This window comes from Bactrocera dorsalis, chromosome 4 (genome assembly GCF_023373825.1).
Source record: "Bactrocera dorsalis isolate Fly_Bdor chromosome 4, ASM2337382v1, whole genome shotgun sequence".
NCBI lineage: Eukaryota > Metazoa > Arthropoda > Insecta > Diptera > Tephritidae > Bactrocera > Bactrocera dorsalis.
This window is the reverse complement of record NC_064306.1, coordinates 7,181,931-7,205,848: the sequence shown is the minus strand read 5'-3', so window position 1 is coordinate 7,205,848 and position 23,918 is coordinate 7,181,931. Positions and strand designations below refer to the sequence as shown.

The 23,918-nt window shown below is 29.8% G+C and overlaps 1 protein-coding gene across 1 annotated transcript; it reads left to right on the top strand.

The window, feature by feature from the left end:
- The first annotated feature begins 229 nt into the window (after positions 1 to 229).
- On the top strand, positions 230 to 14,565 carry LOC105232152 (dual specificity mitogen-activated protein kinase kinase hemipterous). Its single transcript, XM_049455108.1, has 10 exons — positions 230 to 894; positions 3,191 to 3,633; positions 3,826 to 4,005; positions 4,071 to 4,291; positions 4,354 to 4,494; positions 7,157 to 7,899; positions 7,963 to 8,304; positions 8,363 to 9,109; positions 10,713 to 11,211; positions 11,273 to 14,565. The coding sequence occupies exons 1-10, from the start codon at positions 546 to 548 to the stop codon at positions 11,409 to 11,411; spliced, it is 3,804 nt and encodes a 1,267-aa protein (XP_049311065.1). The 5' UTR covers positions 230 to 545; the 3' UTR covers positions 11,412 to 14,565.
- The last annotated feature ends 9,353 nt before the right edge of the window (positions 14,566 to 23,918 follow it).

The following is a 23,918-nucleotide window of genomic DNA, read 5'->3' as shown; positions in this document are numbered from 1 at the left end:
TCCATCAGTTTACCTGTAAATAATTTCAAACTAATTTCCCGATGTATTTAATTCATTATTAGTTTTTTAATTTTATTAAAAATTAATTTCTGCTTTTGGTCGCTTTAGCTCGGCTACTCTGTTTATTTTGACATTTGCCATATTATGACATTCTCTATAGTTATCTGCTAATTCGTTTTCTCCTGGTAATTCGTTGTTGAATTTCTTGCAACTTCTTCAGTATTTTTCGAGCTGTGTTCTGTGAGGAAGTGAGAAAATCGTGTTAATTTCTTTTTATTTCTTATTTAAGTGATAATTCAATAAAAAACAAGTGCACGGCTTAATAGATAAATATATGTGCTTGCACGTACGTTTGATATACCTAAAGGGTAAAAGTGAAGTGCGTATAGATTTAACAACAAATTTTCGCAGTGAAAATTTTTGAGTGCACAAAATTTACACGCACACATATAAAAAGCGTACACGCAGATCCACTTACACCCGCGCGGAGGAGTGGCAAAAGCAGTGATATACAGCGCAGACACGACACAACACACGCGCGACCCATGCACGACGCACCGGAGTATAAACACAGCAGCAGCAGTAGCAGTCGTGAGCAGCACCACCAGCTAGGAAGAGCGCCAGTACCCAACGCAGCAGGCATTGGAGGATCAAGAATAACGCCAACCACGTCGACGCATATACCATCCTCAGTTAGCAAAACAAACACTTCTTCAATGGAGTCGATTGGACATAGAATACATAGACTGGAGAAACGCCTCGAGGAGGAGAATAATTCACACAATCATTTGATGTTTGTTACAGACACTCCTAGTGGTTCTACAACGCGCGTTGGCGACAGAGATGTCCACATGTCGCTACCAATCGGCAAGACAAAACGCCCTAACTTGGGTTGTAAGTATTTGAGGCAACGAAAAATCGCCAACAATTAATTGTGAAATAAAACAAAAGATAGTGTGGATAAGTGGTTGCAAAGTACCAGCTCGAGAGCTCGAGCTGTATGCTTTAAAATGCAGTCAAGTTTGCTAATGCACAAAAGTCGCAACTTCGCACGTTCAACGTTTTTTTTTTTTCATAGTTTTTTTTTACTTGCGAAGAGTCGCACACAAAAGGAGGTTGCTGACATTAGGCGCCAGTCATTCAATGGTGCGAAGTTTTTGTTACTGCGCGAACTTCAAAAGCTGCAGTAATGCAGGCCCTTAACCACCCTTGCAGGCACCACCACCCACATACGCGTACAACGGGAAAACTTGTATACTTGTATTCTTGTGGTTGCTTTCCGAGATCTCACCAGCTATTCAACCACCCTCTATACATTGCCTTGCATGTGCACATAAAGAAAATCTACTACCACAGCAACAATAACAACATGCGATTCAACTTGAGTTGTTCTCACACCCCTGCGTTGGCGCCTGGCGCTGGCTTTTGTCAATTGTCGCTGGCGTATAGACGTTGGCAGTGAGCAGCAGTCGCAGCAGCGCGTGTTATAGCTAATCCTGCCAGTGCTTTTCTTGCTGCTAACGAGTGCTCTTGTGAGTGCCTGAAGTCAGACAAGGCATTTCCACATGTATAGCTTTTGTCGCCATAGCTTTGTTTCACTGTGGTACACAAGCGCTTATTTTTTAAACAATATTTAATGTTTTGTTTTCCTGTTGTTGTCGCTGCTTTCGTCATTGACGTCTATGCTTCGTATTGGATATCTCTGATACGTACACACATATACCTACATACCTACATACATACATTGTATATGCACTGTCATCGTCTATCGTGGCTATCGTCTGCGTTTTCCTAAAAAATTTGTCGCCATCCAATTTGTTTTTGGCATTTTTCTATTTTCATGTGGAATTTTTTACTACTTATTTTTTTGTTTGTTTTACCTACTATATCAATTTTTCAGTTTATTGGTCGATACGTTTTGATACACTTTATTTTATTTCTTATTTCCCCCCTTCATTGAGCCGTCGTTACTATTCTGCTGTCATCGCTATGTTCATAAGTATGTGTGCGTTTATGCATTGTTGTTGTTGTGTATCGTTGGATATTTTGGTATTTCCGGACGAGCAGTACAGAGGCATATTTTCGTTGCTGCCGTTTGTTCGCTTGTGTGCGTCCGCATTAATACCTTTTTATCTTTATACGTAAAGGTATCTACTGCGTAGACGTCTACGTCAACGTCGTTATGAATTTGTTGTTTTCCGTAATCTAAATTAATGCAAGTTTATGCTGTGCTGCTAACGGCTGCGTAAGCGTTGCCACCGTCTTTCGTTGTTTTTGCTCAAATACGTTTCGTTACATGCGTTTGCATGTCGCCAAGTTTGTTGTGTTTTTTGTTTTAAAATCTGCTTGCTTGCAAATAATATTTTATGCTTTGGGTTGGCGCAGCTGTTTTACAATTTGTTGTTGTTACTGGTGGGTTTTGTTTGTTTGTGGGCAACCTGCCTGGTGGTGTATGGTTGGTGGGTGTTAAAGATGTGTAAATCGCATCGCATGTTGGTGAGGAGATGTCGGATAGTGTGATCTATTGTGAACTATCAGCATTGTTGATATAAATAATGTAATGCGCTCAGTTGTTGTTGACGAGCTTGTGGGTGGTTGTTTGGTGGGATGTTGGGCGTTTCAGCCAATCAATTTTTTGGCAACAATGCTTAATCAAAACGGAAGTACATTCCTTCTCAGCTGCAATGCGACAATGTTGTTGAAGAGCGGAGAGGGAATGTTTATTTTTGATTTATTGATTTCTTTTATTTATGCTTGGCACTTTTCTTTCGACCTCCTTCGAATGCGACAGTTTTGAACAATCGTATTTACCAATGAGCGTATTTTTGGCACTGTATACATAAATGACATGATATGATAATAAAATAAGAAATAATACTAGTTTCGGCTGCATCGATGCAATAATACCGTTAACAAATAAAAATAATTTTTTACAATTTCTTGATTTTGATCCCTCAGTTTGTATTGCAGCTGTATGCTATTTGCTCCGATTTGGAAAAAAAATATTAAAGCGCTGCCTTAAACAATAATCTTTACCAATTTTCGTAAAGATACCTTGTCAAATAGAAAATGTTTCCTCTTTTCTCTACTTTCGTCTACTTCCATCACTATCTTTTGTCGAAATATTTATGTACAAAGATAATTTTGAAATACTTTCAAAACAATATAAATTTTTGTTTACTCATTCCAGTGGTTATGCCGAACACAAATCGCAATGGCCCACAAACAGAAATGCACAAGAAACTTAAAAGAATACGACAACAATCCGGTATATTAACTATAAATGGGCAAAAATATACAAGTATAATGTCGGATTTGGAGCACTTGAGCGATTTGGGTAATGGCACTAGTGGGAATGTGGTGAAAATGCGACACAAACCTACGGGCACGATTTTAGCCGTAAAACAAATGCGCAGCACTGGCAATGATGAAGAGAATAATCGTATACTCATGGATCTCGATGTTATACTAAATTCACATGACTGCCCATATATAGTGCATTGTTTAGGTTATTTTGTAAATATACCGGATGTGTGGATATGCATGGAACTGATGTCGATGTGTTTTGATAAGCTGTTAAGACGTTCCAAACAACCGGTGCCGGAGAATATACTAGGGAAGGTTACTGTAGCGGTAAGTATGTCGAAACAACATTGTTGATACTGATCACTATACTATCGAGGAAAGAAGTATTGTTTTTGCTGCTGGCTGTTATACTAAAGTAAAAAAAAAAACTATCATAATGCAAGACTACCTAAAATCCCAACATAACGCTGACAAATACTGCTTGGCTTATGATATTTACTAAATCCATTATATTTCTAGACGGTGCACGCTCTTTCATATCTAAAAAAAAACCACAATGTCATACATCGAGACGTGAAACCTTCAAATATCCTCATCGACGAACAGGGTAATATCAAATTGTGCGATTTCGGCATTAGCGGGCGACTTGTGGATTCAAAAGCGAATACACGTTCTGCCGGGTGCGCCGCTTACATGGCGGTAAGTGGTTTTTTGCTCACAAACATTGTATTTAAATATAATATTAATTTAACAAATGCTTTCAGCCCGAACGCATCGATCCGAAAAAGCCGAAATATGATATACGCGCCGATGTTTGGTCATTGGGCATAACGCTAGTGGAACTCGCGACCGGCCGTTCGCCTTACGAAGGCTGCAATATAGACTTTGAGGTGCTGACTAAAATTTTGGATCACGAACCACCCAGTTTGCCATACGGTGATGGTTTCGATTTCAGTCAAGAGTTTCGCGACTTTGTCGATAAATGGTGCGTGTCACATGAATTATTATTATGAACATTGAGTAAAAATTTTATTTAACTCATTGCAGTTTGACGAAGAATGTACATCAGCGCCCCAGATACCAGGAACTCTTGCAGCAACCATTTTTTCGTTACTACGATGCGGCTGATGTAAATGTGGTTCAATGGTTTAAGACTGTTGTCGAATCTGCCGACATAGAGATGCATAGGTATGTGCGAAAATTATACACATTCTAATTTAGTTGCTGGTATTTACTTCGAGTCCCGCAATCCACACGCTACTATTCTGCTGTGTGCTAGTGCCATATCCTCACTGCATTTTTAGTACACTATATTGTTTTTTTTTTTCAAAATTCATTTCTTCTAAGACTATGCCACTTTCGAGGTAGGATTGTGTGTTGCTTGTCAGTGCGTTTTCGAAATTTTGCAAGCATTTTTTATTTGCGTTAAAATTTCATTTTTTTAATATGAAATAAGTGCTTGTTACTTCTAGAGCCTAACTTAGTTTTCTTTTCGATATAAATTTGAGTTGAAATGAATCATGCAAATATTTATAATATTGTGCTTTAAAATTAGCAGCCAGAAAATATTTATAATATTTTTTTGTATATATTAAAAATCAAAAAGTTCTTACTTTCTCTTTCCGCATTGTAAAATATGTTTTAAAATGTTAAAAATTATAAAATTTTCCAATAAAATAGTCTAAAAAGTATAAGTTAAGATTTGTTACAGCTACAGTTTATTTAACGGTAAAATGAGTTTTTTTTAGTTCTGGTTAAAGCGCATGCTTAATTTTAATTTCAAGTTTGGCTCCAATTATCTTAGTTACTTTATTAACATTTTACTTTGAACTCTTTAAAAATTTCCATTTACTTTTTTTTTTACTTCAAGCCTGCATTTTTTTAACAATTTAAATATTTTCTACTCTTACTAACTACAATTTCGGCCGAATTTTAAATTGTTATGCCTTCACTGTCATGATTTAGCTTTATCACATTGTAACGCATACTTTTCCAAACCCTTATTTACGCTGCTAGCATTCCAACATGATAAAACACTAATAAAATGCCATAATAAAAACATGCATCGAAATAATATTGAAAAAAAATACGATTTACTTTTGCTCCCAGCATAATTTTTGCGTTTTATTATTTAATTTGTTTTTCTTTCTTTTTTATTGAAATTTTTTGTAGGTTACCTAATTCCTAATCTTTTACCCCCTCAAAAATAATAAAACAAACAATAAAACATACTCTCCCAATTCAGTAAGTATACTTTTTTGTTTCATTACTTTATTTATTGTTGTTGTGTTCATATCATTGCTGCATTTAAAAACGCTTTGAATTTTGGTTGTTGGTTCATTATAAAAAAAAAAAAATAATAATAATAAAACAATACACTTTGCTTCTTTCATTTGTTTTTGTTTTTGCATTTCTTTGCGTTGTTTTATTTTTATTTAATGGTATCTGGACATTTTATGTTTGCTATTTTTAAATACGCGGTATGTAGCCGATTTCCGAAAAAAGTAAGTTCGTTAATTATTAGATTTTTCGTTTGGAGTTTCCCTCAGCTCTTAATGCAAATAATAAAAAATGTTTTAAAAATAATGGAACCACTAAATTGAAGCATCATTCTCATTACAAATCATCTGTAAACAAATGCTAATGCACTTTGTAGACTAGTTGCTTCCAGCACAATGTTTTTTAAACGAGAAGGCTGTAGGCATTGTAGAGATTTGTATGTGCACAATTTATTGTAAAAGGTCTCAGGTGTTGGATTTGTAATAGACGAGTGTTTTACTGCTATGGTGTCGAGGAAAAACTCACAAACTTGGAATGAAAACAGAATGTGTCTTTACAAATAAATTTGTTACTCAGGTTTTAAGGATACTAACCGCTATACTATCGAGGCAAAACTTCGAAAAACAGAATTTAGTTGGATTTTGTTGAAAACTGTGTAGATTTAAGTATACTAACCGCTATACTATCGAGGAAATGGGTTCGTTATAGGACTAGCAAATACTAGATGCTTAAAATCTTTGCACTTTCCTTTAAAACAGGAAAATTAAAAGCGGCATCTCTAATGCAAAACATATATACGACCAACATACACTGCTCCCTCTGTTAATGCTGTTGCATCAGCTTTTTCAAAGTGACATTAAATCATTAAAAGTATCTTTAAATGTTCCACAACACAAATTCTTTATCATTAAAAATTCATAGCCACCACAGGCACGGAGAAATATACAAAAATTTTAAGAAAAAAACAGTTTGTCAACCGCGCCTGAGTTTTTATGGTTTGGTAACAGCACCATTATGGCCAAAGCTGGTTCTCTAATGGGAAAAACTACATAGGAATATAATTGATTGTTCTACAGGCTGCATATAGCTTTCATATTTATCAGGCATTGATTTGTCGCGCTCCGCTTGTCAATAAAACCATCGCAAGCAGTTAGGATTTGGTGGATAAGTGCGGATTTTTCCCACTTGAGGTTCTACTCAAATATATTAATAAAAATTCTAAGAGCTTTGCGATTTCTGAGCTTTAAACCAAGGGAAAAGAGAAAAGAGAGGGAAATCAGTGTTAGTCCCTCCCGCGCCCGGAGTACTCTGCAACAGTTTCTTGCTGACTTATTAGTCCAGAAAATTCTTTATAATCATGCTCTGGCTAAGTTTGCTCCTACAGCCCAGGTCCCAGGCACATAAAATCTTTTTATAGAGCCCCCACATAGTTTGTAGGCACATATTTCACCTCTCACTTGTACCATTTATCACCATAAATGTTTATATTATTATATTATTATTTTTCTGCTGCATCATTTAGTCGATAATAATTTTCGATTTTTAGTAATACGCGTCATGATTTTTACAGAACTCACATGCCAATTACTACAACAACCACAGCTACACTCAGAGGAGATGTAACAGCAGTATCAAATAGTAAACATAACAAAATTGCAAATGCAACTATGTTGCCAACAGCAACAACAACAATAGCAACAACGACAATAAATCCAAAAATGCCAGCGGCAAGCACCACAAACATCACACACATACCCAGCTATCAGAATTCCTATCACAGCGCCACCACAGCCACAGCCACACACAATACACAGCCACAAACGCTTGCGTCACGCTACAAAAAAGACGATTACCTGCCACATTATCAGCCACAATATGCACACGCGCAAACGCAGTTGTCACATCATCATCAACCATCACAACTACCTCAGCCGATTGCAAGCTATTACAACAACACCATCGCCAACAATCATTTACAGGGCGAGCGTGGTGGAGGCGGTGGCGTCTGCGGCAATACTGGCGGCGGCATTGCTCTAAGCAGTGGTGTCGGCGGTGGCGGTGGCAATGGTTACGGCAGCGGTGGTTCTGGCAGCAATAGCGCCAACAGCAGCAGTCCACAATCGCCGCCGAGCAGCAGCTACAAGGATGCAACGCACAAGGACGATACCACACACATTGTCAGCGAGATGAGCAAATTGTACCGCAAATCACCGTTTCTGCAACGCAAATATAGCAATGGTTCAGGTCTGAAATTTACCAGTGCGGTTGGCGTCGCCGAGAGTCCCAAAAAGGAATCCATGTTTAGCAGTATAGGTGGGCGTCGCTTGTTTCTATTTTATTTTATGTTCGCACTAACTGTAACTGCGCTACTTACAGGTCAATCGATTATACGCAACCTCACCACGTCACCGTTTAGTCAAAAGAAGCATCATACACCACAACCGCATCAAGTGGATCCACTTTGGCGCATGCCGAATGTGCAGGAGATGGGCGGCAACGCATTCGATGTGTATGACAGTCCGGCTTTGCCGAAGACGGTGGCGCTTGGTTCGCCAGCAATGACGCGGAAGCGTTTTCAAGGTGGCGCCGCTTCGCCAACACTGCCCATAGGTATGGCGTTGGAACCGACGCAGAAGGAGCAACAGCCATCGCTGATACCAGTTAATCGCGGAGAGATGAATACGCAACAGCGCGTACCCGGTAATCACAGTCCCATAGGTGGGTAATTTTTTTAGACCAAATTCTATGTATTCGAACTAATATCCTTTGGTTTTAGTGCTGCAACGCTTCTACCATCAGCAAAACCAACTGCGCGAGAAAGAGTTAGAAAAGCGTAAGGAGCAGCAAAAGCAATCCACAAATCCTTTTCTCGCCGGTAATTATCTCTCATCAACTGCCGCCGCGCCCGCGTCCAACACGCCAATGCATTACAGCAACAGCAGCAGCAGCAGCGCTGGCAATCAGCACCACTACCAACTGCCACAACAGCAGCAACAACGCTATCCGCAACAGCAGTCACACCATCAGCACATGCCGCTAACCAGCGCTGCCTCCTCCTCACATTCAACTTCTAGTCAATCATCCACACAGTCCTCATCCTCACAAATAGCACTGAGCGATTTACATGAACACCAACAACGCTCGCCGCCTACTTGCGCACCACCGCCACCGCCGCAAACGTCGGCAGTCACAATCAGCACCGCCTTTGGCACGAGTCCCAGTCAGCTGCAATATCAGCCGTTGCCGCAGCACTATTTACCGTTGAATGAGAGCACAGTACGTAGCTCGCGTTCGCCGCCTACCTCACCGGAGCAGCTGTCATCCGATGGTGGCGTGAGCGGCAGTGGGAGTGGCGGCGGTGGTGGCAGCGGCATGGTCAGCAAGTTGAGCAAATTGTATGCGCGTCGGCAGTGGCAAACGACAACGGCGTCGACGATACCCACGCATACAGGTGTGGAGGGCGTGAGTGGTAGTGGAGGAGGCGGTGTTGGCTTAGCGGGCAAGGAGTACAGAGACGAACACGGTAAGTGGTTACACCGTTGTGTGTCTTTTCTTTTTTAATATTCTAACTGTTGCTTGGCTTTTGCACTTTTTTGCACAGAGCACAGTCTGTTTTTATGTGTCATATGTTCGTTGTGTTATTCTTGTGCGCACAAAAGTATGTTACTAATATTTCATAAATATTGTTAACATAGTTTTAGGCGCTTTAGCGTACTCACACTAATTTTAATATCGAAAAGTTGATTTTTAAGAGAAATAAAATATTGTAAATTTAATTCAAAAAATTATAATATTAATTCAAAAACTTAAGATTTTAATATAAATTTAATTTAATAAAAAATATTTAAAAAATTAAATTTTTGAAAAGAAAATTAATAATAATAATAATAAAATATTTTAACAAAATTTTAAAAAGTAAATAATTGCAATTAAAAAAAATACTTTTAAAAATATATAATTTTTAAAATAAAAAATTAATAAATTTTTAAAAATGAAAACAATAAAAAAAATATTTTTAAAATTAAAATGAAATTTTGTAAAAAGAAATTAAATTAAAAAAAACTATCGTTTTAAAATGAGAATTATATTTTTTTCAAAATAAATAAAAAATACAAAATTTTTATACAAGATAAAAAAGTAAATTATTAAAATAAATATCAAAAAAATTTTTAAACAAAAATTAAAAAAATAAATTAGTAAAATAAAATAGAAATACTTTTTTTTAGTAAAAATATATATATGTATATTAAAATTTATAATTTTTTTTTAAATAAATTTCAAAAGTAAAAACTTAATAAGTAAAAAAGTAAATTAAAATTATATTTTTTTCCAAAATTAAAAATTAAATTTTCTAGAGAGAAATTAAATTTAAAAAGAACTATATTTTTACAATGAGAATAATATTTTTATAAAAAAAATTGTAAACAAGATTAAAAAAATAATTATTAAAAAAAGTAAAAATATTTTTTATATAAAAAATGCATAAATTTTGTAAATAAATATTATATTTTTCCTAAAATTGAAAAAGAAAATTTTGAAAAAAGTAAATAAATTCATAAAAACACTGTTTAAAAAAATATTAAATATTTATTTAAATTTTTTTAACACTTTTATATAAACATTTTCCCAAAAAATGACTTTAAACTAAAAATTTAACTTTTTATATATTTTGTATATAAATTTAAATTTCAACTGTTTTACCGTTATTTTTACGAAAATTTTACTTACTGTTCGTATTTACATTTTTTGACTCATATGTATGTATTTCACCACATATATTTACTATTTTGTACTTTTTTCATTCCTTTTCAATGCTTTGCTTGGGCTGTAAACCATAAACGCTTGCTTGTTTAATAATTAAAATTACGCACATTAAATGAAATTTTAATAAACTCACCACATCTTATATGCACTCAAAACATTACACTGCCATACTTTTTTCGCCTCTTTATTGCTTGCTCTCTTTCACTTTTATAAAATTCAACTCACTCATGTTTTCACTAACTCAACTTCACCATCATACCCACTTCTGTCATTGCGCTGTACTACTGCAACACACCATACCACTCCACACCTCAACTTCACGCACTTGTCTTCATTGTCATATTCATCACAACACACCACAGGCTGGTTTAACACACTTGCCGGCGCCATGAAGCGTCAATTTGCCTCTTATGTTAAATTACAATTGCATTCTGCAGGCTCGCCTTCCACCAGTGGCGCAGCCAATCAGCATGAGGGCATTGGCTATGAGAGCGCGCTGCCACCAAGCGCACAGCCTGCCAAACCAACACTCACCTATTATCGTACGCTCTCCGCGGGCAGCAGTAGCAATACGAGCAACAGCACCTCGCCAACGGAGGCGCAGCCGAAACCGGCGCAAACAGCAGGCAGTGACTTCTACGATGGCACCAGCGGTTTTTTGCGGCGCTATGCCGCAGCCGGCGCGAGCGGCATGACTAGTGGGTCCTCGAATGCGCACTTGTTAACCGGCTTGGATCGGCGCCACCGCAGTCCAGATCCACCGCCGCGCTATAATCGCGGCCAATCGCCATTGTTGCTGCGCAAGCAGTTGCTGGAGCTGAGCGGTCAGCCGCCAGGCGGTTCACCACTGCTCAACAGACGGTGAGTAGCAGAGAATTTCTATACCAATAATTTTTTACTATTTATTTTTTTGTACCCACAGCTATGTAAACGCTTCACCGCCTTTGCCACCACCGCGTCGCGGCTCGGAGAGCGTGCCCGGCTCGCCGCAACATTTTCGCACGCGCATTCATTATACACCCGAACCACAGCGGCGCATATATCGCACTATCGACCAATGAGTAGCGCTGCAAATAATGCTCATGTGATATTGGTATGGTTTTGAGGAGAATACAAGCGATACGGACGGTAGCGGCGTTGGCGTTGGCAGCAACAGCGCTGGCGGTAGCGGCGTGTGCGCAACCACGCAGGACGACACGGCTTTGCTGGCGGCGCCCACCACAACGCGTCGCTTGCCCACGCGCCTTGCTGTCGGCAGCAGTGGCGACGCGCTGCACACGCAGTTGGCGGGTGGCGCGCCACCGATCACGACTAGCCCGACAGTGGATCGCATGACTGCATCGGATGTGGCCGATGTGCTGGCGCGCGAACGCGACTTTTGGCGCTTGCGGCGCGATGAGTAGCGGCGCGTGCTATGTGTTTATGTTTGTGATGTTTGGAACGTTGAATCGCGAATTAATTTCAAAAGAATTTCCGTTGTGCTCGTGTCAGTTGCAATTTTGTGATTTTGTTGTTAAGCTTAAAGTGAAAATAGCTATATTTCGTACACTACATATAGTAGACAATGTATAAATGTGTATGCGTAACAAGTGTGTGTTCACAGTAAAACAAGTAATTATTGAAGTCTGGCAACGCCAAAAGTACGTTAGAAGGAGAAATACAAAACAGGTGCATTTTAGTGGCAATAAGACGGTTATAAATTTTGCCAGTTAATATTAAAAAAAGTTGCATGTGAAAATATTGAAAAGTCATAAATGAAGACGACTGTTTTTTAGTTGCTTGTCGACTATTAAAAGTTGGTATAAAGCCATTTTGTGACGTAATTGCATGACAATTACATAAAAGTTGCTGTCAGTGTTAGAAAGGACCAGTTGAAAGACTGTAACAACAACAGTGGAAAGTGTTTTGATATGTTTTAGTTAAAAAAATTACTTTAGAAAGCAATACCACTGAAACTTAAGCAGGTTTTTTGCATATTTTTCAAAATTTCGATTTGGTTTGTGATCAAAACTGCGCTTTTTACATATTAAAGCTTGCTATATGTAACTGGTATAATGAAAATTATGAGTACTAAAATTCAAACCTTAACAAATCTGTTTAAAAAAAGTTTTTAGACACCTAACACGAACTGGTATAAAACTGGTATAACGCGTTTTTGGCGTTTACTAAAATATTTGCATACATTACCGCGGTTTCGACATAATTACGTGTTGAACACGTTTAAAACACTAAAAATAAAACTGGTATAATTTGAATTTTCATGCAACTTGTATTAATAATGTGGCAAGTTGCCAAGAAATTGCTTAGAACATGTTCTCAGCACTTTAATTGAACTGTTATACAACTGGTATAATTTTTTAAACAACTGTTTTGCTTGTTAATAATGTTGCAAGTTGCCAAGAAATTGCTTAGGACACGTTCTCAGCACTTTTATTGAATTGTTATACAGCTGGTATAATTTTTTAAACAACTGTTTTGCTTGTTACGCTGGTTCTTGCAACTTTTTCCAACCTTTTGTCATATTTTTCTTAAATAATTTCCTAAACTACGCAGTGGAATTGCAAAACAACACCACAATAACTTACGAAACTTGTGCAGCACACAAAGTACGCATGCGCACTCTTATATACCATATATACATTGAGTATATGTTTATGTATTGGAACGGTTTCGCTTGTTGATAAGCTAATGCATATTTAGCATTAAAAGCATATTTATAAAGACTAAAATGTAATATAAGTACATATTAAATTATAATTACATGAAATAAGACGAAATTAATTCAAAATAAAGTGACAAAAGGCAACGCGTACACACGCTGGTCCAACTAAAATAATAATAATAACAATGCTTGACAATTTGTATAATAGTTTTAAGCGCAAACATAGCGTTCCTTACCCATAGCAAATTTATTACCATTGTAAGAAGTACTGTATATGAAATAGCTGCTTTAAAAGAATTTTATAACTAGTGCGAAACTGTTATACAAAATAAGAAAAGAATCAATACTTTCAAAAATGTATGTTTGTAAATTTGCTGTGCAAAAATTGGTAATAAACATACATAGCTACATATGTAAATCAAACGACTGCAGTAAAGTTAAAAAAAAAACTAGTCTAAAATGATTCAGCAAAGTTGGGGAAAACGCCATTTTTAACGTTTTGAAGAAGGAATTGTGTAGAATTTCGCAAAAAGAGCAATTAACGGAGTAGTAGAGAGAGTAAAACTTCTTCCTGGAGAGTAAAAACTCATTTAAGAGAGTAAAAACTCTTCTAAGAGAGTAAAAACCCCTTCAAGAGCGTAAAACTTCGTTCACCAGAGTAAGAACTCTTTCAAGAGCGTAGAACTTCGTTCAGCAGAGTAAAAATTCTTGCACAAGATTTCTTCATGTTTGTTTTATTATTTCACGAAATTTTGAAAAATTTGTAAATAAAATATATCTGAGTAAAAATAACGCAGAAAAAATTTAGTTCCTTAAAAAGTCACAGACAGAATTGTAAAGACGAAAAAAATTTGTATAAGTAAATAAAACGAAAGATTAAATTCTAGAAATGGTATAAATTTGTCATTTAATATTTTTTCGAAAAAAAAAGGAAATTCCCCCAAACAACAAACACAACTCGGCTTTTTTCGTGCACATAACAGAAGTAAAAACCGTTATATTTTTGACTGACTCAAACAATTTTGTTGTAATGTATTTTGTAGGTCTAGTCTTTAAACTAGTTTGTAAGCTAAATGACAAGTAATAAACGTGTAAACTAATTGTTAAGCGATAACTGTATAAATTTAAATGATACTTATATATGCGCATGTGCAACGAAGTGGAGAAGCTAACAAAGTTATAAAATATTTTACGATATAACAAATTGTAAAGAGAGTAGTAGAGATTTTCAATGATGCCAATCGACTGTAAATTCTGAAAATGACAATCCAGAAGTTAGCGAGAAATATACCTAGAATTACACGAACAACTTTAAGGTTTTTGTTTTTGTAGAGCTACGCACAGTTGCTTACCAACGTTTAATATCTTCGAAATATTTGATAACATTTTTAATATTTTTTTACCGTGTTCAACTTTTTTCACTTTTTAGTTTTAATTTTCCTTATTTACCACCAAACGAAAGAAAATTGCTCACTACACCTAAATTATTACGAAATTCAAGCGAAATGGTAAAAATGTAGAAAGTAATGTAAAAAATAAAATATTTTACTAAATATATTAATACACATATGCATGTACAGTGAAAAAACTAGCAACTTTGCGAAAAATTATAACTCGAAAGCTAAAAAACAAAACTGGTATAAAATCTGGCATAATTATTAGGTCTACAAAATTTCCAAAAAAATTATAACTCGAAAGCTAAAAAAACAAAACTGGTATAAAATCTGGCATAATTATTTTTCGCTAGCAACAGCGCATGCCATAAATAAAATGTTTGAAATTACTTAAACTAATTTAATTAATCTAAAAAAAATTGTTTTTAAAACTGGCATAAAACTTTACACGCAATAAATGTGCATAGAACGTTGTACTACAAAGCACATATGCAAAATTTTGTAAGAAAAAGTTAAAAAATAATGCAAAGGTAGTGGACAAAACTGGTATAAAAGTGCTAAAAAAGTTTATTTCGTTTAAAATTTATATTACACAGAACAAAAACTGCAGGATTTTAATACAGAAGTATATTTTTAAAAATAAAAACTGTCTTAAAAATAATACAATACTTTCATATTCTATTTTTTGCTATAATTTTTTGTCTCCATATTTTTTTTTTATTTCTGCCTATAATTTTTTTCTAATTTTTGCCATAAAAATTGATTTAGAATTTTGTAACGTAATCTTTTTATACTACATTTATCTTACTATAATTTTTAGTTATGTACATACATACATACATATACATATAACTTCCTATAATTTTTGTACCCACATTTTTTATAATTTTTTTTATATATTTTGTGTTTGTGAGTTTTTTAAAAATGTCTATGTAATATTTTTCTTTCTTTCTTGTGCTATAATCATTTAGTTTTTTTTATAAAACTTTGGCATTTAAATATAAAAAATATAAAAAAATAGTTTCCGATCTATATTTTCTGTGTTTTGGCATAAAAAAACCAAAAAAAATAATAATTTAATTTTTTGCTATAATTTTTTTTTAATTTTTATTTATTCTTATAATTTTTTATAAATTTTTGCCATAAAAATTGATTTCTAAAATTCCATAACATAAGAATTGTTTTCTTCTCCTATATTTTTAAAACTTGTTTGCCATAATTACTTTCTATAATTTGTGTTCTGTGAAATTTTCTATAATTATTTTAACATTTGTTTATTTTGGTAGTAATTGTCTAAAATAATGCTAATTATTTTTAACATTTTCTGGTAGCGATTTCCTAAACATATGCAAAAATGTTTTTTTCTAATTTTTATTTATTTTTTTGTTCATTATTTTTATTCACTATAATTTTTTTTATTTGTTACCCATAATGACTTCCTATAATTTTCGTTGTTTGTTTCTAATTTTTATTTATTTTTTCATTATTTTTATTCCTATTCTCCTATAATTTTTTTTGTCTTCCTATAATTTTTGTCCTATAAAATTTTCTATAATTATTTTTAATTTATGTTTTGGTATCGATTTTTTTAAATATACCGTAATACTTTTCTTTCTATATTGTTGTTTATTTTGTCCCATAATTTTTATTCTCTTCTATTAAATTTTGCCTAAAAGGTAATTTCTAAAATGATGTAATCTGTATTCAGTTTTTTTATATACATTTTCCTATAAGTTTTGTATATTTGTTTCCCATAATGACTTCCTATAATTTTTGTCCTATAAATTTTTCTATAATTTTTTTAAATTATAATTATATTAATAATTAATATATAATTTTTGTATTAAGAATTTTCTAAAATATACAAGAATTTCTTCCTTATATTTTTACTTATTTTGTTCTATCATTTTTTTATGAGATTTTGTCATAAAAATTATTTTTTCAAATTCCTAACACAACAGTTATTTTATTCATTTATTTTGCTATATTTTTTCCAAATTCATGTGCTATAATGCTTTCCTATAATTTTTAACCTACAATTTTTTCTATAATTTTTTGATATTTTTCCCCATAATTTTTGCATATATTTACTGTCATACATTTTCTTACAATTCTGCTATAAAAAATTAAATATTTTTGTATAAAAATCCATAACCTCGCTTCAACTAACCTATCAATTCAAGATACCCATATTTCGAACTTTAATCAAGAAAAAAAGAAAAAAAAATAGTATGTAATGGTAACCTATAAAACTAGCATCTCTGTATGAAAATATATATATTTATTAAAATTAGTAACGAATTGTAAAATTGATTTCGAAAAATGAACCGATTAATAATGGTATCGACTGTAAACACAAATATAAATTATTACTTAAATATATCTAAGACGCGTTCGCAATGAACCATATATTATGTGCGTAAACAATTATTTACATTTAAATAAAATATTTGTAAATTATATTAAGTACATACAAATAGGCATATATACATACATACAAACATACTGACAAATAAACTTAAAGATAATTTAAATTTTCACTCAGTGCTGTAGCTTAATTTATGCTGTTACTTACTTAATAGCAACAAACAACAACAAAGTAAAAAAAACCACAACAACAATAAAAAATTACAATAACAACAATAAAAAATAACAATAATAACAACATGGCGTAACACTGTATAACTGTACAGTGCAATTTACAGTCAGCAACAAAATTTTCGTACACTGAAAAAAATCACACAGCGAAAACTAAAAATGCTGGCATTCATTTTAGCTTTTTTGCCAATTTTTTTTTTACATTAATTAATTAAATTAAATTATTTAAGTAATTAATTACATAAGTAAAATGTATGCTTCATTTATAAGCAATGTAAACTGTACCTTACACTGTGAGAAAATAACTTTTGCTTGTATAGAAATTGGGAGAGTCAATAAGTGTATATGTATGTATAACAAATATTTACAACAAAAACAAAAACACTTTCCCACATTATTTGCGCTGTTATTTGCAAATATTATTTGCTGCTGTTTTTAGACTTAAATAAATAAATAAAGAAATAATTCAATATAATTAATTAATTTATTATTACAAGTAATTATTATCAAAATGTGTTGTTATTGTACAAGACCCCATAACAATATGCAAATCTACCCTCGTGTAACTTAAAAACCCATATAACTTAGAGAAACAAAAGCAAAAACAAATTATGTACTTTAATGAAATTTCAAAAAAATTTATTTAAAAAAATATTAAATATTATAAAACACATATTGCGTGAGCAAAACTCTGGAAAAAATATCCAAAACATAAACTATGTAACCATATGCATTAATATATTTATAAAAATTGTATGCGAAAGATTTAACGTAAAAAACGAAATTACTAAAAAAAATTGGTGAAGAGACTACGAACTTGTATAGCAAACATGTTTGCGCTTGAAATATACAAAACTCAAATCATTAGGTCGCGAAAGGGAAAGTAAAAAAAAAAAATAAAAATAAATATATTAAGCAAAAATTCGAAAAGAAAAAATTTGAAAAAAAATATAAATAAAACTATAAACGAAAGCGAAAAAATACAAAAAATATTCGAGCGCGTTTTTTTGGAGACTTTTAATGAAAGCTTGTGGTAAGTAAACTGAACGAAAAATTAGATTTAAAAAATTTAGAAAATGTTTATTAAAAAATCTAAATTAAATTTAAAAAATTTAGAAAACTTTAATTAAAAAAATTAAAAAAAAAAAACAAAAACACTTTTCTTAATTTTTTTTTAATTTAATTACAAAATAAACACACTTAGAAAAAATTAATTTTAAACAAAAATTATACAATATTAGAACTTTGTTTAAAATATTTTTTTTGTTTCTATATTTTTCCAAATATATTTTTTTTTAATTTTATTATTAAAATTCACAATATTTTTAAATTCATTGGTTAAATTTACAATTATTGATAAAAAAAATTATTAATAACACATTTTTTTTTTAAATTGGTCGAAATTTTTAATAACCAAAAATATTTTTCTTTGAAATAATTTTAATTTTTTCTTTTAATTTAAAATTAGAAAGAGAACGTAAAAAAATTAGAAAGAATTTAGATAAAAATTAGAGAGTAATTTAACTTTATTTAAAACCTTAATTTATTTAAAATCTTAATTTTAATATAAAAATAAATTAAAATTTTTAAATTAAAAAAATACGTATAATTTTTAAATTTAAAAAATAAAAAAAATTAAAATTTTTAAATTTAAAATATAAAAAAAAATTATAATTTTTAAATTTAAAAAATAAAAAAATTAAAATTTTTAAATCAGAAAAAATATATAATTTTTAAATTAAAAAAAATGTAAAAAAACAATTTCTAAAAACTGGTCGAAATTTTATATTTTAAAAATTTGATTTGAGTGGCTCGTAATTCGTTTAATATAATGTCTTATTTAAAACAAAAATTGAAAAAAAAACATTTATTATCTTCATATGTATTAAAAACTGGTCTAAACTTTCTCCCACGTTATAATGCGTTTTTAGATGGTTTTAAAACTGCATAAAATTAAATATTCTAAGAGCCTAGTACTGTATAGACACAAGTTAGAATTAGATAATCGTATTTATTTTAAATAAGCTATTTCAAAAAACTGGTCTAAACTTTCTCCCACGCTATAATTCCTTTTTAGATGGTTTTATAACTGCATAAAATACAATATTCTATGAGCCTAGTACTGGTTAAGGACAAGTTAGTATTTGATAATCTATTCTATTTCAAAAATCTGGTCGAAAATTTTTATATAATTTCTTTTATTTAAATTTAGGTCGTTTGGTAAAGCGTTTGGTAGAATATCTTAGTTAAATGATGTATTTAAAAATTTTTATTAAATTTTTATGCTAAAAAGAGTTTAGACCAGACTCAAACCCATCCAATAATTTTTTTCCATCTGGTTTCAAAACTTCTTGAAATAAATCCCTGGGTTTATTACTATGTTAGACAGGCGTAGAAAACTAAAAACTGAAAACACTTTTAAAGCCGGCAAAAATCTTCCGCAAAAACTGGTATAATTTTTTTTGACAATGAATTTTTATTTTAAGGCTAAAAATATATGCAAATGTTATGAAAAAGGGTGTTTATAAAATTGGTATAAGATTTATTGCTTAATAAAGCGTGGCAAGATTTGGAGCAATATTAAACATATGGTAAATAATTTCTGTAATAGATTTTATACTTACGCGTCTTTCCTTTAACTTTAATGTGGTATGCTGAAAAGTAGAAATGTACCATCAAACCTAACATTAATGACAAAAGCTTTAGCCAAAGCTGGTATTTTTTTTAATGAGCGTTTGTGCAAGAAAATGTGGTTTTTGATACTCCAACTGAAGTCTGATATTATGCCAAAGATTTTCATAAAACTGGTATAAATGTTGCTCTCTACTAATCTGGTATAAAATTTAATTAAAGTTACTCTTTGACACAAAATGCTGTTTTTGATACTGCAAATGAATGCTGATATTATGTCAAAGATTTTTATAAAACTGGTATAAATTTTGTGCTTTACTAAAACATAGTTATAATTAAAAAAACGTCAAAAGGTATGTAAATCAGCTGATAACTGGCATAAAATAACATTTTAAAACTGGTATAAAAATTTTTCTTCACTAAAACATAGTTCTTCCAAAAAAATGTTTGTTAATTAATATTTTAGACCATTTTAAAGTAAATTTCTTGTTTTTTTAACAAATTTTCTACTTACGTTTTTTCCCATTGATTCAGATATATCGACACTTGAACAAGAAAATGCTTTTTAAATTCGCTTAATCGTAAATATATTTTTATTTTCTCTAATATTATTTATTTAAATATAGTTTATTTAGCAGCGAATATTACTTTGTCTTACATAGCTTAATGCTTATTTTACTGCTTGCTAAAAATTTAATGATAACAAAATTTTCATTATTTTTTTTTAATTTTGCAAAATAAAAACTAACTTAAAACATTTTGCTGTATGTAAGTAATTTTTCAAAATTTCTAAATAAAAATATAATATTATAAATCATTTTTTAAAAATATTTCTTTTTTAATTTTTTTAAATATTTTTTTTATATTTATGTTTTTATTGTTTTTTTATATATTGTTTTTTTTTTGTTTCATAAATTAGCTTATTTTGATTTTTTTTTGGTTTGCATTATTTTATATATAAAACTCGAACTGAGCGTAGTAAAAGCTTTTTTCCTTTAATAAGTTGTTTTTGTAACAAATTTATTTGTAAAACATTACACACATATAATTTTTTGTAAAGATTGTGTTTCCGGCAAAATAACTGTATATGTAATAACACCGATCTTTTTTTAATTTAACATACGCTTAAATTTTTTTTTGCAAATGTTTAGGTTAACTTTTTTTAATTTATCGCTTGCTTTCAAAAAGCATTAAAGTATGCATGTGTTTTCCTGTCAAAAATTATTTTCAAAATTGCATTAATTTTTTTTTTAAATATTTTTTTACGTTAAAACATAATTAAAAAAAAAGTTTATAAAATTTTCTTAAAAAAAAAATAATTTTTTCTTAAATATTTTTTTTTTAATAAATTTTTTTAAATTACTTTTTTTTGTTTAAAAAAAATTCATAAAAAAATTTCAAGCTTTTTTTGGTTTCAAATTAAGAGTAAAATTACTCCTTTCATCTTTGGCGTATTTATCTCTTCAATACCATATGTGATTTTAATAATATTTTATTTATCGATTAATCGTCTTCTTAATTACATATACATACGTTAAGCATAAATAGAATAGTTGATACACACGAATACATAGCTTTAGAAGTCGAGAGTAAAGTTTAGAGCGAGCAGAGGAAACTACTATGAGTCTACATATAGTATATGGCCAGTTGGATTACAGCGTTGCATTTTCGTACTGGCTTCGTACAGTTTACTGCATGTTTGTGATTTAAGAAACTACTTCTGCAAATAGTTATACTAGTTACATGTTTATTTAGAGCCTTTAAGCAATTTAAGTGAGTTAATAGTTTATGGCATAATACGGGATTACGTAAATACAACTTTGCACATAGAGCTTAACTTATTTTTTGTATGTGTATGCGACGTTTTTTTGTATAATGGGGTGAGTATATGCGTTTATATATGTAGATCTAAGTAAGTTTTAGGTATGGGCATTCGTATGTATTTTTAATTATTGTAAATTAAAAATTTTTGTAATTAAAAAAAATTTATGTGATAAAAAATTAGATTAAAATTAGATTCAAGAAATTTATTTTTATAGATAGCGCTGGTTGAAAGCTATTATGTAATTTAAAAAATAAATTAATTAAAAATTTTGAATTAAGAAAATTAATTAAAATTACAGAAAAAAAATTAAGAAAATTAATAAAAATTATAAATTTAAAATAATTTAGTTTTTCTTTATTAGAGTAAACTAAACTAAAATATTTTTAAATTTATATTTTTTATTAATTTTCTTAATTTTTCTTAATTTTCTTAATTTTTTTCTGTAATTTTAATTAATTTACTTAATTTAAAATTTTTTAATTAATTTAAGTTTAAATAAAAATTATTTATAATATTTTTTTTATTTAAAATAATTTTAATTTTTTTTTTTTTAAATTTCAAATAAAACTCAATATTTTTATTTTAATTAATTTATGATTTTTTAAGCTAAGAAAAAAAACCTAAAAAATAAAATAAAAGTAAAAAAAAATATAAAAATTTTGTTTTTTTTTAATAATTAATAATTAATTTTAAATAATTAATAATCATTATTAAAAACTAAATTACTATTAAAAATATTTAAATAAAATTTTTTTAATAAAATTTCAAAATGGTTTTATTTTTTAATCACCTATTTTCAAAGAAAAAAGTCTTTTTTCAATAAAATTGCAATTTTTTTTTATTTTTTGATAATTTACTTTTAAACAAAATAAGCAAAATATATATTTTTTTAGTTCCTTTCCTTGCGCAGCTTAATACTTTAACGCTTAAACATTTAGCTAGTTATTATTTGTTATTAAAAAATATTTTTTGCTTGCTTATGCTGCCATATTTATCATTTAATTGCTTATCGCTGCTGAGTATTTGTATATTTTTGCCTTAAATTGCTATTATTCTTTATCAATTTTAACTGTTATGCACATATTTTATTATATATGCATAAATTAATTTCAATAAATATTTATTTATTTTTTATTTAAGCATATTTTTTGTTATTTTTTTAAATAAATGTATATTGTTTATTAATTTTTCATATTTTTATTTTTTCATATTTTTTATTTTTTTTTTATTTTTTGTTAAAGCATACTTTTTATTTTATTTTTTTTATAAATATTTATTACTTTTTTGTCTTAAAGCATATTTTAAATATTTTTGTATTAAAGCATATTTTTATTATTTCTGAAATATTTTTTAATAAGTAATTTCATTTATTTTCCAACAACTTAAAGTTTTTTTTTCAATAAAATGCTTTTTTGTATCTTTTAAATAATTTTTTGTAGTATATTTATTTTTTTCTACGTGTATGTTTGTATGATGCTGTTTTTATTATAATTTAAAATAAAAAAATAAGAAGAAAGCTTTTGCATTGATAAAAATATTGCTAATTTTTTAAGTAATTTCAAAAGAAAATTATAAAACAAACAAAAAAATAAACAACAATTAAAAAATTCGTAAAAAAAAACTTTTTCGAAAATATTTTTTGAAATATTTAATTTTAATTATTAAAAAAAAGATATAAATCAATTAAAAAAAACTAAAAATGCCCAATCATTTCAGTTTTTTTCAAATTTTTTATTTTTCTTTTCGAAAATGTTTGAAAAATTTAATTTTAATTATTTAAAAAAAATATATAAATTAAATAAAAACAACTAAAAAATGCTCAATCACTTCAGTTTTTCATATTTTTTTCTACCAAATATTTTTTTTATTACCAAAAACCAAAATTTTAAATATTTTTTTTTAATAAAAAAATTTTAATATTTATATAAATTAATTATTTCAGCTTTTTAAAAAATTTAAACTCGAAATTGTTAATAAAAAAATTAATTAATATATAGAAACAAAAATTTTTAATTGAAAACCAGAACTTTTTGGGCTTTATGGAAAATTAATTTAATTTTTTTTTTAGAATGAATTAATAATTTCAGTTTTTCTACATTTTTTTCCTTTTATTTTTATTTTTTATTTTCAAAATTTTTTTTTTTTTGTAAATTTAATTAAAAAATTTTGATATTAAAATAATTTTTTGAAAAAAAAAAAAATTAAAAATAGTGGTAAGTTAAAAAAAAAATTAAAAATAGTAGTAAATTAAAAAAATTAAAAATAGCAGTAAATTAAAAAAAATTAAAAATAGTAATTAATTTTATAAAAAAAAAATTAAAAACACAATTTTTTTCGATTTTTTTTTTGAAAATTATATTTACATATCATTATATTTAATTCGAATTAAGAATATAATTTTTTTTCAAGCAAAATAATTTCGTATACATACATACATATGTATATGCACATATGCACA